Raw genomic sequence first — 12,816 nt, 5'->3', positions numbered from 1 at the left:
TCTCTATCTCTCTCTCTCTCTCTCTCTCTCTCTCTCTCTCTCTCTCTCTCTCTCTCTCTCTCTCTCTCTCTCTCTCTCTCTCTCTCTCTCTCTCTCTCTCTCTCTCTATATATATATATATATATATATATATATATATATATATATATATATATATATATATATATATATATATATATATATATAATCTTTCATTCATGTTCTCTTTTTCTCTTTCTCTCTCTCTTTTACTCTCTAGCTCTTTCTCTGTCTTTTTCTCTCTTTTTCAGTGTCTAATTCTATTTCATTCACTTTCTCTCTCTTTCTGTTTCTAGTTCTATTTCATTCACTTTCTCTCTCTGTTTCTAGCTCTTTCTCTGTCTTTTTCTCTCTGTTTCACTTTCTAGCTCTCTTTCACTTTCTCTCCCTTCCCCCCCTCTCTCTCCTTCAACTCATTTGCTTCCTGCTTGATAAGGATTGTGCTTGTTAAAATGCAGATGTGAAATCTAAGCAACAAAAGTGAATAATCAAAAGTCTGCTGGTTCCCTTCTTCTTCCCTGACTGTAATTCACAACGAACAAAGCAAGATTTTGCTATGTAGCAAAAGCAATTCTTCCAAAGCCATTGATTGGTGTGTCTGGATTTCAACATTTAGCACCTCTTATTGCAGATCCTTCCCAAATCCTTTTAGCTTAATCTGTACATGAAGTGTTGTCTCATAATCCCACAGTTTATTCCAGATCCAATTTTCATGGTGTCTGTTCTAGATTGAATGCAAGCAGTGTTGTACAATAAGCTTCCCACTCACAAAGTGAGCAGGCCATAGGTCAGTTTTTACCTTTTGACTGGCTACCTTGGGTTGACAAAAGCTATGGCGATTAAAAGAGTTCTGCTCCAATACAACTTTAATTTAGGGGATACTAACATAGTCCAAATGTGTTTAGGAAAATAGTCCTTGACTTACAACCACAATTGAGCCCCAAATTTATGTTGCTAAGTGAGGCAGCCTCTAAGTGAAATTTGCCCCATTTTACAACTTTTCTTCTAACAGTTGTTAAGTGAATCATCACAGTTAAGTTAGTAAAAGGGTGGTTAAATGAATCTGGGAAATGGTGGGATGCGGTGGCTCAGGGGCTAGGATGCTGAGCTTGTTGATTGAAAGGTTGGGAGTTTGGTGGTTCGAATCCCTAGTGCTGCATAATGGAGTGAGCTGCTGTTACTTGTCACAGCTTCTGCCAACCTAGCAGTTCGGAAAGCATTTTTGAGGCTTTTTTCAGCCCGTTTTTGTGGCTTTTTTGGGCCAGTTTTGAGGCTTTTTTCAGCCTGTTTTTCCAAAATAAATGTACAAAAAAAGCCTTTAAAACGTGCCAAAAATGCCTAAAAATGAGCCAACCCCCCCCCTCCAAAACAGGCCAAGAAAAACCTCACAAATGAGCCAAGAAACCCTCAGAAATGGATAGAAAAAAGGCTGGAAAAGGGCCAGAAAAAGCCCCCCAAAAAAGGGCCAAAAATGAGGTTGCAGAGGCCAAAAACCTCTTTTTTGTTGTTGTTTCCCTCTTCTAAATTTAGGTGCATCTTATAATCCTAAAAACACGGTAGGTGTTATGCTAGATGTCATTCTTTGTTTATGATGGGTAGGACTCAAAAAGTGGAGAAATAAACGCTTCCAGGACCAACAAAATCTTAATATAACAGAGAAAATGCAAATCTTGGACCTGCTCTAGATCAGTCGAATCCTAGTATTGGCCGAGTATAATTGGTAGCTAACATTGATATCTAACTTTTGTTCCAGATGTCAAGTGTATAGAAAGCAGATCGTTTGGTACAATAAGAATAGCAATAGCAGCAACTTTAGCTCTGACTCAGAAGTCTTTTCTGTAAACAGCTGGCCTTCTTTGCTCTTAGGAACCTTTCGGATGCCATAAAGCGAAATTGATTATTGATGGAATTCTTTGTGGGCATATTTGCTATATATCAGATCATATATCCTTTTTCCTTATCAGTACCAAGCAGGATGTAAAGCCTAGGAGAGATAAGCCAACCTCTTCTCTAACTCGGCCTGAATAAACAGTTTTGAGACCAGGATGAGACCAATCCATCTTCTGCTGGTGGCATCTCATAATGCTAGATATTGACCCTGTTTTATTCCATCCTTTTTCACGAACCATCCAAAGGACCACCTGACTAAATGATTTAGGTTTCTCAATGTTCTCTTTATCCTAGGTCCTCCAGGTATACCTGGTACACCTGGACAAACAGTTGTGGTTAAAGGTGATCAAGGGCCACCTGGTCCTTCAGGGCAGCCTGGAATGAAGGGTCTACCTGGACTCCCAGGGCCTCCAGGTTTGCCAGGTAAGTTCTTTCTGGACGGGTCACAATTATGGATGGAAGCCATTCGATAGATGTCTTCTGACATTCAACTAAAGTCATCTTGATGGGGGTCTTTACAAGCGATCTAAACCAATTCATTAAGCAAAATATATCCATAGGTTCATTTGGTCTTCCTGGTGATGCTGGACGTGATGGTCCCTCTGGTTCTGATGGTCCAGCAGGACGTAAAGGGGAGAGAGGACTCCCAGGACAGCCAGGTAAAGTGAATGCATCATTTCTGTTGATGGGAATGGGGGAAGAAGAGGGTGTCAAGCAATGAAAAGGGACAGAGGTACATTCTCATTTGGGCGGCGGGGGGGGGGGCGTTCAACTGAATATCCAGGAAGATGAAAATCTTTGGAAGCTTTTCTTCAGCTTTCATTGCCAGCAGATAAAAGGCAGGATGGTGTCAAAGCAAAGAGTCCAATGTCACAAAGTGTCTTACTTCAGCTGTGTCAGGTTAGGAAGCAAAGTCTCCTATCCTGGTCGTAAGCGATGTCTCTCCAAAATTGGTCCTGGACAATTTGTGTCAACTTTGGGCTTGCCCAACCTATTTGGAAGGCTGGATGTTCTGAGACAGGGGTTGGCAGCCTTAAACACTCAAAGATCCACAAAGGTCTTAAAGGGAAGCCCCCCCCCATTCAATTCTGGAGCCGACCGAAAGTCCGGTTGCCTCACCATAGTGTCCTCCTAGTGCGGCTTCCTTTATCCTTTACTTGTCCTAACTGAAAGCCCTATCCATTGTGGAGCTGACCGGAAAACCCACCCCTTGCCATAGAGTCTCCTCCTGGCATGCCCTGCTTCCCCCACCCATCCAACCAGAAGCTCCTCTCAAAATTGTCATGCCCGCCAGCAGCAGGGAGCTGCAGCAGAGGGATGAAAGAGCCACATGCGGCTCCAGAACTGCAGGTTGCTGATCCCTGTTCTGAGGTTTCAGATTTGCACCTGTCCATCTGTCGAGAGGTGTGATTGACTTTGTTCATTCCACACACACAGGTCTGCGTGGTTCACAGGGGCCTCCTGGCCCTGATGGATTGCAAGGTCCTCCAGGACTCCCAGGACCAGGTTCAGTCGCCCATGGATTCCTGATCACTCGTCACAGCCAAACCACCGATGCCCCCTTCTGCCCACCAGGAACCAGCCAGATCTATGATGGATTTTCCCTTCTCTATGTGCAAGGAAATGAGAGAGCTCATGGGCAGGATCTGGGTAAGGTTCCGTATTTGCTGTGGTTGGTTTGTTTTTTAAATGAAGATGGCATCGAAAGCCACTTCTATTATATAATATTATCATAATTCATATTTCAGTCTTTTTTGTGCTTTTTGCTTCCTTTTCCAAAGCACTTTGGACAGGGAGTTTGGGGAAGCAGTGGCTTGACTGAAGCTTAGGAGATGTCAGTGTTCCAAATATCATCCAGAATTAAATCAGAGTCCAAGGCAGAGCTTTCATCAAAGTTCCAATTTAATAAGAGAGACATGTTGGTACAATCTGTGGAATACCCGAATCTGAAAGCTTCCTGGGTTTTCCACCCAGTTGAAAGTTCATGATCTTTTCCCCACACCCACAAGTCCATCACATGGTCCAATCTTCCACTGCCATGCTAGCATCTCAACTCATCCACTTCCGGTCAGGTGCAGAGACAAAGAATGAGCTTGAGCGTCTAGAAAGGAATGTTTTATTTTGACAACAAAATTATACTCCTTACTATTCCCCCTCCCACTAATGAAACAGCATAGTAAAATAGGAAAGAGTGTGGCAGGCCAAAAATCCTAAAAGGAATATGACTGGAGGCCTGACAGGAGATTCCTTCTCTCACTGCATCCATGAGAGTCTTGCAAAATAAACCCCTTCCATCTGGGTGGGGGCTGTACCTAAAGCCTCTCGTCTTCCTCATCCGAGCCCACTTGATCATCCATTGAGATGGCACCTGCATCTCTCCCAGAAGTAGAACCATGAAATATGTGAGGATGGCGTTAAGAACCTTGGTCGTAACATTGACCAACCTGGCATTCTGTACATCCACTGCCACTCCTTGGCTAGGAATTCTGGGAGCTGTAGTCTTAACATAGTTATGGCATGCCAGATTGAGAAGAGCTAGTCTCCTGATACAGAAAGCAAAGGAGGAGCTTCACATTAAGGGTGGTTGATGGATCAATAACAGATCCCGCCTTCACCCATGCTCATCCTACTCCCTCCCCATTTTTTAGCTAGGGCTGTGTATTGTACAGTATTTTGTATTTTTGTAGTATTTTATTTATATTTATCTTTATAATATCAGGAACTGCCCAGAGTTACCCTCTGGTAAGATAGCTGGAGGGATGCAGTGGCTCAGTGTCTAAGATGCTGAGCTTGTCAATAAAAAAAGGTCGGCAGTTCGGAGGTTCGAATCCCTAGCACTGCTTAAGAGAGAGCTCCCATTACTTGTCCCACCCTCAGCCAACGTAGCAGTTCGAAAGCACATAAAAAATGCAAGTAGAAAAATAGGAACCACCTTTGGTGGGAAGGTAACAGCGTTCCATGCACCTTTGCTGTTGAGTCATACCAGCCACATGACCATGGAGACATCTTCGGACAGTGCTGGCTCTTCAGCTTTGAAACAGAGATGAGCACCGGCCCGTAGAGTCCGGAACAAATAGCACATACGTGCAAGGGGAGGTTGAGGAAGGAAGGAAGGAAGGAAGGAAGGAAGGAAGGAAGGAAGGAAGGAAGGAAGGAAGGAAGGAAGGAAGGAAGGAAGGAAGGAGAAAACCTGTTTCACATCTCATTCATATGGCATCTTTTGTTTGCTAGGCACTGCTGGCAGCTGTCTCCGCCGTTTCAGCACCATGCCCTTCATGTTTTGCAACATCAACAACGTGTGTAACTTTGCATCTAGGAATGACTACTCTTATTGGCTTTCCACTCCTGAGCCGATGCCAATGAGCATGGAGCCACTAACTGGAAGGAATATCCAACCTTTTATTAGCCGGTGAGCAAGAAATTCTTGGGTTTCAAGGAGGAGAAAAAAAGTTAGGCATGTCCTACACAGGTTTTTCTCGTCCCTCTATATGGGGATGCTGATGTTGAACATGGGAAACTGGTGGAGCAGTAGTTCTACAAAACTACGAGATATGTTTTATGTAGGATGCATCTTTATATATAAAACAAAGCATTTTTTTTTCTTTCAAATGGAGAAGTTTCCAATTCCAGGTAGGGTGAATTCTTTAAAACGTTGAAGGCAGATCTTGTTTCAGTATGAAAAGCGGCTACATTTCCATATAGAACTCAAGATTCAATAGTAAAAGAGCAGTTAACAGAATGACAGAGTGACAGAATAACTAACAGAGTAACAGAATGACAAAATAACATTAATTAACAGAATAATTAACAGAACAGAGTTGGAAGGAGCCTTGGAGGTCTTCTTGTCTAACTTGCTGCTCAAGCAAGAGACTTTATACTAATCTCGGATAAATGGCAGTCCAATCTCTTCTTGAAAACCTCCAGGGATGGTGAACCCACAACTTCTTGTGGCAAGTTGTACCACTGGTTAATTGATCTGTCAAGAAATTTCTACTTAATTCTAGGTTGGTTTTCTCTTTGATTAGTTTCCATCCATTGCACCTTGTCCTGCCTTCAGATACTTTGCAGAATGAGAGATAGATATTGAAAGACTGCTGTCAAGTCAACCCTAGTCTTTCTTTTCACTAAATATACCCAGTTTTTGAAATCAATCATCATATATTTTAGCCTTCTCCTCCCAAATAAAACAAATGAAGAACGGTTGCAGGAACTGGGTATGTCTAGTTTAATGAAAAGAAGGACTAGGGGAGACATGATAGCAGTGTTCCAATATCTCAGGGGCTGCCACAAAGAGGGAGTCAAGCTATTCTCCAAGGCACCTGAGGGTAGAACAAGAAGCAATGTGTGGAAACTAATCAAGGAGAGAAGCAACTTAGAACTGAGGAGAAATTTCCTGACAGTTAGAACAATTAATCAGTGGAGCAACTTGCCTCCAGGAGTTGTGAATGCTCTAACACTGGACATTTTTAAGAAGATGTTGGATATCCATTTGTCTGAAGTGGTATAGGGTTTCCTGCCTAAGCAGGGAGTTGGACTAGAAGATCTTCAAGGTCCCTTCCAACTCTGTTGTTATATTATAATCATCTTTGTTACTCTTCTCTGCACTATTTCTAGAGTCTCAATATCTTTTTTATATTGAGGTGACCAAAACTGGATGAAATATTCAAGTGTGGCCTTACCAAGGCATTATAAAACGGTATCTGCGAGACCGTCTTCTGCCGCATACCTCCCAACGGCCGATAAGATCGCACAGGGTGGGCCTTCTCCAGGTGCCATCAGCCAGACAATGTCGGCTGGCGGCTCCCCAGGGGAGGCCCTTCTCTGTAGCCGCTCCGACCCTATGGAATGAACTACCCCCAGAGATCCGGACCCTACCCACTCTCATGGCCTTCCGAAAGGCTATCAAAACCTGGCTATTCCGGCAGGCCTGGGGCTGTTGACCTCATGACCGAGGTCCAGTCCCGATTAGACTGGGTGCATGATGTGGTTTTTAATCTGTTTTCCTCCGTTCTTTTAACTCTTCACTTTTTAAAATTTATTTTCTGTAAGTCGCCCGGAGTCCTTCGGGATTGGGCGGCCTATAAATTCATTAAATCAATCAATCAATCAAATCAATATTAACACTTCGTGAGATCTTGATTTTATCGCTCTGTTAATGCAGCCTAGGAGGACTAAAGGTTGGTCTTTCTGCAATGGATATTAAACTCAACACCTCAAAACATTGTGTTTGTCTTTCCCTAACCCCAAATTAACTTGTTATTTACCAGATTGTACCTCACATTTACCAGATGTAGCTTAGAAACAGGGGTTGAAATGATGGCTCTCCAATTCTTGATCACTACAATACTGGGAAGGCTACAGACCAGCAACATCAGAATAACAGCGTTGGAAGGGACCTTGGAGGTCTTCTAGTCCAACCCCCTGCTCAAGCAGGAGCCCCTATGCCTTTTCAGACAAATGGCTATCCGATCTTTTAATTATCTCCAGTAGAATGCCGTTTCCTGACCTTAGCTTAGGCACATTTAAAAGAGGGGTTATCAACCAATTTCTTAAAGAATAATATATGAGCTGCTATTCACATTCATGGTTCAATGGAGCCTTCCTGATTGGAGACAGGGGTTAAGGCAAACTGTAGGACATTTCTGAATCTGTGTCTTACTGATAGACTTTCCTGGAACTTCTGGTTGACGGATGGATGAAGTAAGCTGCCAAGCGATTACTCCACTGTTATTGTTTTCAGTCTTTTAATACAGTTTCTTCTCCCTTCCTTTCACCCTATTCCTGTTTTTTTTTTTTTTAGTTGCACAGTCTGTGAAGCTCCTGCGATGGTCATAGCAGTCCACAGCCAGACCATTCAAATCCCCTCGTGCCCACAAGGCTGGTACTCACTCTGGATCGGATATTCATTCATGATGGTATGTGGTGCCTTCAACTAAACATTTGTGCAACAACAACTCAGGTGCCTGTAAGTCAGTGGTGGGATTAAAAAAAAATTACTAAGAGTTCTGTGAGCATGGCTTGGTGGGCATGGTGTGGCTTGGTAGGTGTGGCTTGGTGGGCGTGGCAGGGGAAGGATACTGCAAAATCTCCATTCCCTCCCCACTCCAGGGGAAGGATACTCTAAAATCTCTATTCTTTCCCCACTCCAGGGGAAGGATAGTTTAAAATCTCCATTCCCTCCCCACTCCAGGGGAAGGATACTGTAAAATCTCCATTCCCTCCCTACTCCAGGGGAAGGATACTGCAAAATCTCCATTCCCTCCCCACTCCAGGGGAAGGATACTGTAAAATCTCTATTCTTTCCCCACTCCAGGGGAAGGATAGTTTAAAATCTCCATTCCCTCCCCACTCCAGGGAAAGGATAGTTTAAAATCTCCGTTCCCTCCCCACTCCAGGGGAAGGATACTGTAAAATCCCCATTCTTTCCACACTCCAGGGGAAGGATACTGTAAAATCTCCATTCCCTCTAGTGGAAGGATACTCCAAAATCTCCATTCTTTCCCGACTCCAGGGAAAGGTTACTGCAAAATCCCCATTTCCTCCTGATCAACTGGAACTCGGGAGGCAGAGAATATATGGGGCCTGGGCCAGTCAGAGGTGGTATTTACCGGTTCTCAGAACTACTCAAAATTTCCGCTACCAATTCTCCAGAATTGGTCAGAACGTGCTGAATACCACCTCTGCTGTAAGTCCATCCATTTTAGGAGTCCCTTTCAGGCATAGAGAACCAGGAGAAGTGGAAAAAAGGATGAGGAAGAAAGGAAACCAGTAATAGTATCCTATTATCTTCACTACTGGTTCTGTTTCGGGAGTACGCCTGCCTGGGCATGCGCAGAAGGTCCATGATGATGTCTGGATGGATGGGCGGAGCCTCCCACCGCCACCGGTTCACCCAAACTTGTGCAAGCTGGTAGAATACCACCTCTGAAGGAAATTCTTGTCCTTAAAAAATATGGGGAGTTTTGGAAATGACCTTAGAAAAAGGAATTGGAGGCCTGTGGAAACACATCGGTGCAAGATTTTAAAAAATCCAGAGTGGTGGGAGATCATTAAAAGGAACTTTTAAGGGAAAACATGACCAGACTTTTAAGATTCTGTTGTTACAGGTATCCTCTACTTACAGCCATTCATTTAATGACCATTTAAAGTTGCAACAGCACTGAAAAAAGTGACGTATGACATTTTTCACACAATAATTATTATTGTGCCTCCCCATAGACATGTGTACAAAATTCAGGTGCTTGGCAACAGATATTATTGGCACCTATCGTGTTTCCCCGAAAATAAGACAGGATCTTTTTTTTTTGAGTTGGCCTTATTTTTGAGGAGATCTTATTATTTTTGAGGTGCAGGAGGAGGGGAGTGAGGTCACCTCATGGCTGCTGATATGTTGCAATATTTTGGGGAGGTCTTATTTTCAGGGGAGGGCTTATTTTAGCGCATGCACTCAAAAGCCCAATTGGGCTTATTATCTGGGGAGGTCTTATTTTCAGGGAAACAGGGTATCTATCTATGTTCTGGATGGTTTACTTCATGCTCACTGGGGAAATCTGGGAGTTGAAGTCCACACCTCTTCAGGTTGCTTGAGAAACCCTGGCTTAAGTTGATTGTTGATTGACCTACACTGATTTGGTTTATTCTAGCACACCAGTGCTGGGGCAGAAGGATCCGGACAGGCCTTGGCTTCTCCTGGCTCTTGTCTTGAGGAATTCCGCTCAGCTCCCTTCATTGAGTGCCACGGCCGAGGGACCTGCAACTATTATGCCAATTCATACAGTTTTTGGCTGGCAACTGTGGAAATAGCAGAAATGTTTAAGTAAGTCTGCCTCTTTCCCTTTTTTAATGCACACATTGGATACACACAACATTCTAAATCAGGGGTCACCAACCTTTCGGACCTCAGGGACCACTAAATTCATAATTTAAAATCCTGTGGACCACTAATATGAATTAATGACGGGATAAACTCTTTCAAGGAGCCTGGCCAAACTTTCGCGCACCGCACACTGAAGTGCCTGGACTCCCAGGGAGGGATGGAGGGAAGGGCTGGAGCTACTAAAGTGGCAGCCAAGCTAAGTGCCTGAAGGACCCCATCCCATCAGCGAGGGGAGTAATTGCTTCAGTGGGCCATATCCAGCCCTGGGGTCATAGTTTGAGGATCCCTGATTTAGTGCAATATAAATAACGCAAAAATGCAAAGATTTTTCTGCAGACCACCAAAACTTTCTCGCAGACCACCAGTGGTCCATGGATGACCAGTTTGTGATCACTGTTCTAGATTGTGGTTTCTTTAGCTGTAGCTTCAGGTCACTCAGAAGATTGGCATCATGTAGATTAGATTCATATAAGAGCAATAGCACTTAGACTTACGTAGTGCTTTACAGCCCTCTCTAAGCAGTTTACAGAGTCAGCAGCCTATTGTCCCCAACAATCTGGGTCCTCAGTTTACCCACCTCAGAAGGATGGGAAGGCTGAGTCAACCTTGAGCCTGGTGAGAATTGAACTGCCAAATTGCAGGCAGCTGGCAGACAGCAGAAGTAGCCTGCAGTACTGCACTCTAACCACTGCACCAATATGGCTCACAATTTGCAGAACCAAATCCCAACCCAAAATCCATTAGGATACCAATAGAAGAAAATATTGTTTTACTCAGGGTTAAAATGAGGGGTCCTTGGTGCTGGGAGGTGAAGTCTACAAGTCCAAAATTTGCCAAGGTTGGACATCCCTTCGCTTAGATGTTTTCCACCCTTATTTTCCACCCAACTCATGATGTGTCCTCTTTGCATTTCTGTTGACCAGTAAACCTCAGTCGGAGACTCTTAAGGCTGGCGACCTTCGGGCCCGTATCAGCCGATGCCAAGTTTGCATGAAGAGGACGTAATGCATCAGACTTTTTATTAAAAGAGAAACACCACAGCAACTGAGAAATCTTTTAATGCACTGTCCTTCAGCTATAACAATGGTGCTATTGTGGAAAAGGAGAAGAAGAAGTTTGAAAAAGAGACACTCCTGTTGATGCAGATCTCAGTGCCTCTCCCTGAAGGAGAACCCCAAAACCAATGTGTTGCATTTTGGGGAATGGGGCGGGTTAGAAATTTGGCCACTACACAAATTTATTAATTAAAGGAATCAGTTGAAGGAACAATGGAAAAGGTAGTCAAGGCATGGGAAGATTGGGAAGATTTGGAAGAAGTCAACCTGAAACGACTGAAAATATGCTCTTTGCCAAATTGACCCCCAAAAAATAAAGATGCCAACCCCCCCCCAAAAAAAATAAAAACAATTCCTGCAGGAGGAGACCGTGCTGTGCCAAGAAACCCCACATTGTGGTGCTATTGATCCTACTGTATTCCCAGATTTTGATATGAAATGTTTAAACTTATTATTTTTTTCCTTTGTAAGTAATGAAATGTGTATATTGTGTAAACACATTTTTTTTTACTTTCCAACTTCTCCATCATTTAGACACAAGCCAGCCTAAGCTCACTGACTTCACCAGAAGAAATCAAGCCAACCTATATATATATATAAATATATATATAAAAATATATAAATAAATATATATATTAAAAAAAAGCTGAGAAAGGTCAACTGAAAAGAGACACTGTTCTAAGTCAGGAAACAGTTTCTACAGATCTGTTTTCTTTTCCCCCACTCTCGGTCGCTCACTCACACTCGGTCCCAGCGATCTACTACTGAATTTTTAAAAGTTTTATTTTCTTCCCTGGGTTTGGCTCACATTTTATTTGAAAAAAAGTGTATAATAATGTTGTAGCCTTTTAAAAGAAAAACAGAGCTGTTAATTAATGTCTATATTGTATGCCACTCTCTTGATAATTTTATTTGTCCATAAGAGCAACAAAAAGCAGAAACAGATCATTTTAAAGGGTTTTTATTCTCATATTCTGTGAAATATTAGATCAGCCTCCTTGCCAAACTGATCCCTTTTCTTTTAGATCCTGTAATCTCTAGCTAGGAAACACCCCTAACTGCCATGCTGATTAAGAATTGTAGGAGTTAAGATCCGAATGATCAAAGGGCATCTTATGCAGGAAGACGGTTTTATAGTCTTTTGTGAAGAAACAACAACTAAAAAGTCATTCATTGGAATGACATTAATTTATGTTGTTTCAGCTGACCATACCTTCAAAGCATACAGATAGCACAAAAGTTTATAACTATTATTCATGTACACACAATGCACATCCAAATCCACTTTTCCCCAGACATAACGTCTAGTATTTTATCCAAATAACTGTACACTTTGAAAATCCTTTTGACTGAAATAAAGTGAAAAACTAGTGAAGACTATTTTTTGTTCATAGATTGCTGCCTGTCAGTTGTTAGGCACATTTTTGGCATGTGTATTGTGGTTCCTTCCAGTGAAACCGCCCCCGAGTCAAACTAGTTAGGAACACCTTGCATGGCAACTACGAAGAACATTTTATACATGCTTGTACATTGGTATCAGTGGTGGGTTTTGTATCCCGCTGCAACGAGTATGGCGTAATGGGGCTGGGCGTCTACCACATGGACATATGCAGCATGTGCATGCATGCTTACCACCTGTGAATCTCCAACTGCTCGGCGGAGCATCCCGCAGGCGCTGTAAACTCAGTGCAATTCACGAAAGCCCCAATCGGCTCAAATACAGGTAAGGAGGGCAGGTACCAGAATTGCACCTGGTGCTCCCAGCAGGCACTGGTACACTGGTACCAGGGTGTATCGGTCATATCCCACCACAGATTGGTACCAAACAGGAATCAAACCAGGTTTCTCCAATCTTGGTTAAGTAAAGCCAGCATTTTGTTTTCCTTTACTTTATAGAGACTGGAGGGTTTTGTGTGTAACATTTTAGGGGAGAGAGATTCATCAACATCACCTATAAGTTGACGTAGTCCTCAACTT

General features: G+C 43.0%; 1 protein-coding gene across 1 annotated transcript in view; it reads left to right on the top strand.

Moving 5' to 3' along the window:
• Nucleotides 1-12,219, top strand: part of COL4A5 (collagen type IV alpha 5 chain) — a 153,734-nt gene extending 141,515 nt beyond the window's left edge. The window contains exons 45-51 of the mRNA XM_087727340.1: nucleotides 2,203-2,331; nucleotides 2,469-2,567; nucleotides 3,346-3,558; nucleotides 5,140-5,317; nucleotides 7,709-7,823; nucleotides 9,552-9,724; nucleotides 10,708-12,219. Of these exons, the coding sequence (XP_087583466.1) occupies nucleotides 2,203-2,331; nucleotides 2,469-2,567; nucleotides 3,346-3,558; nucleotides 5,140-5,317; nucleotides 7,709-7,823; nucleotides 9,552-9,724; nucleotides 10,708-10,789 (989 nt within the window). The 3' untranslated portion in view covers nucleotides 10,790-12,219. The remainder of the gene's footprint in view (nucleotides 1-2,202; nucleotides 2,332-2,468; nucleotides 2,568-3,345; nucleotides 3,559-5,139; nucleotides 5,318-7,708; nucleotides 7,824-9,551; nucleotides 9,725-10,707) is intronic.
• Nucleotides 12,220-12,816: the final 597 nt, after the last annotated feature.

The sequence above is a fragment of the Thamnophis sirtalis genome, unplaced genomic scaffold (genome assembly GCF_051295495.1).
Source record: "Thamnophis sirtalis isolate CommonGarterSnake01/CBP01778 unplaced genomic scaffold, rThaSir2_p1.2 scaffold_13, whole genome shotgun sequence".
Classification (NCBI taxonomy): domain Eukaryota; kingdom Metazoa; phylum Chordata; class Lepidosauria; order Squamata; family Natricidae; genus Thamnophis; species Thamnophis sirtalis.
The sequence above is the reverse complement of the archived record's forward strand: the minus strand, read 5'-3'. Positions and strand labels throughout refer to the sequence as shown.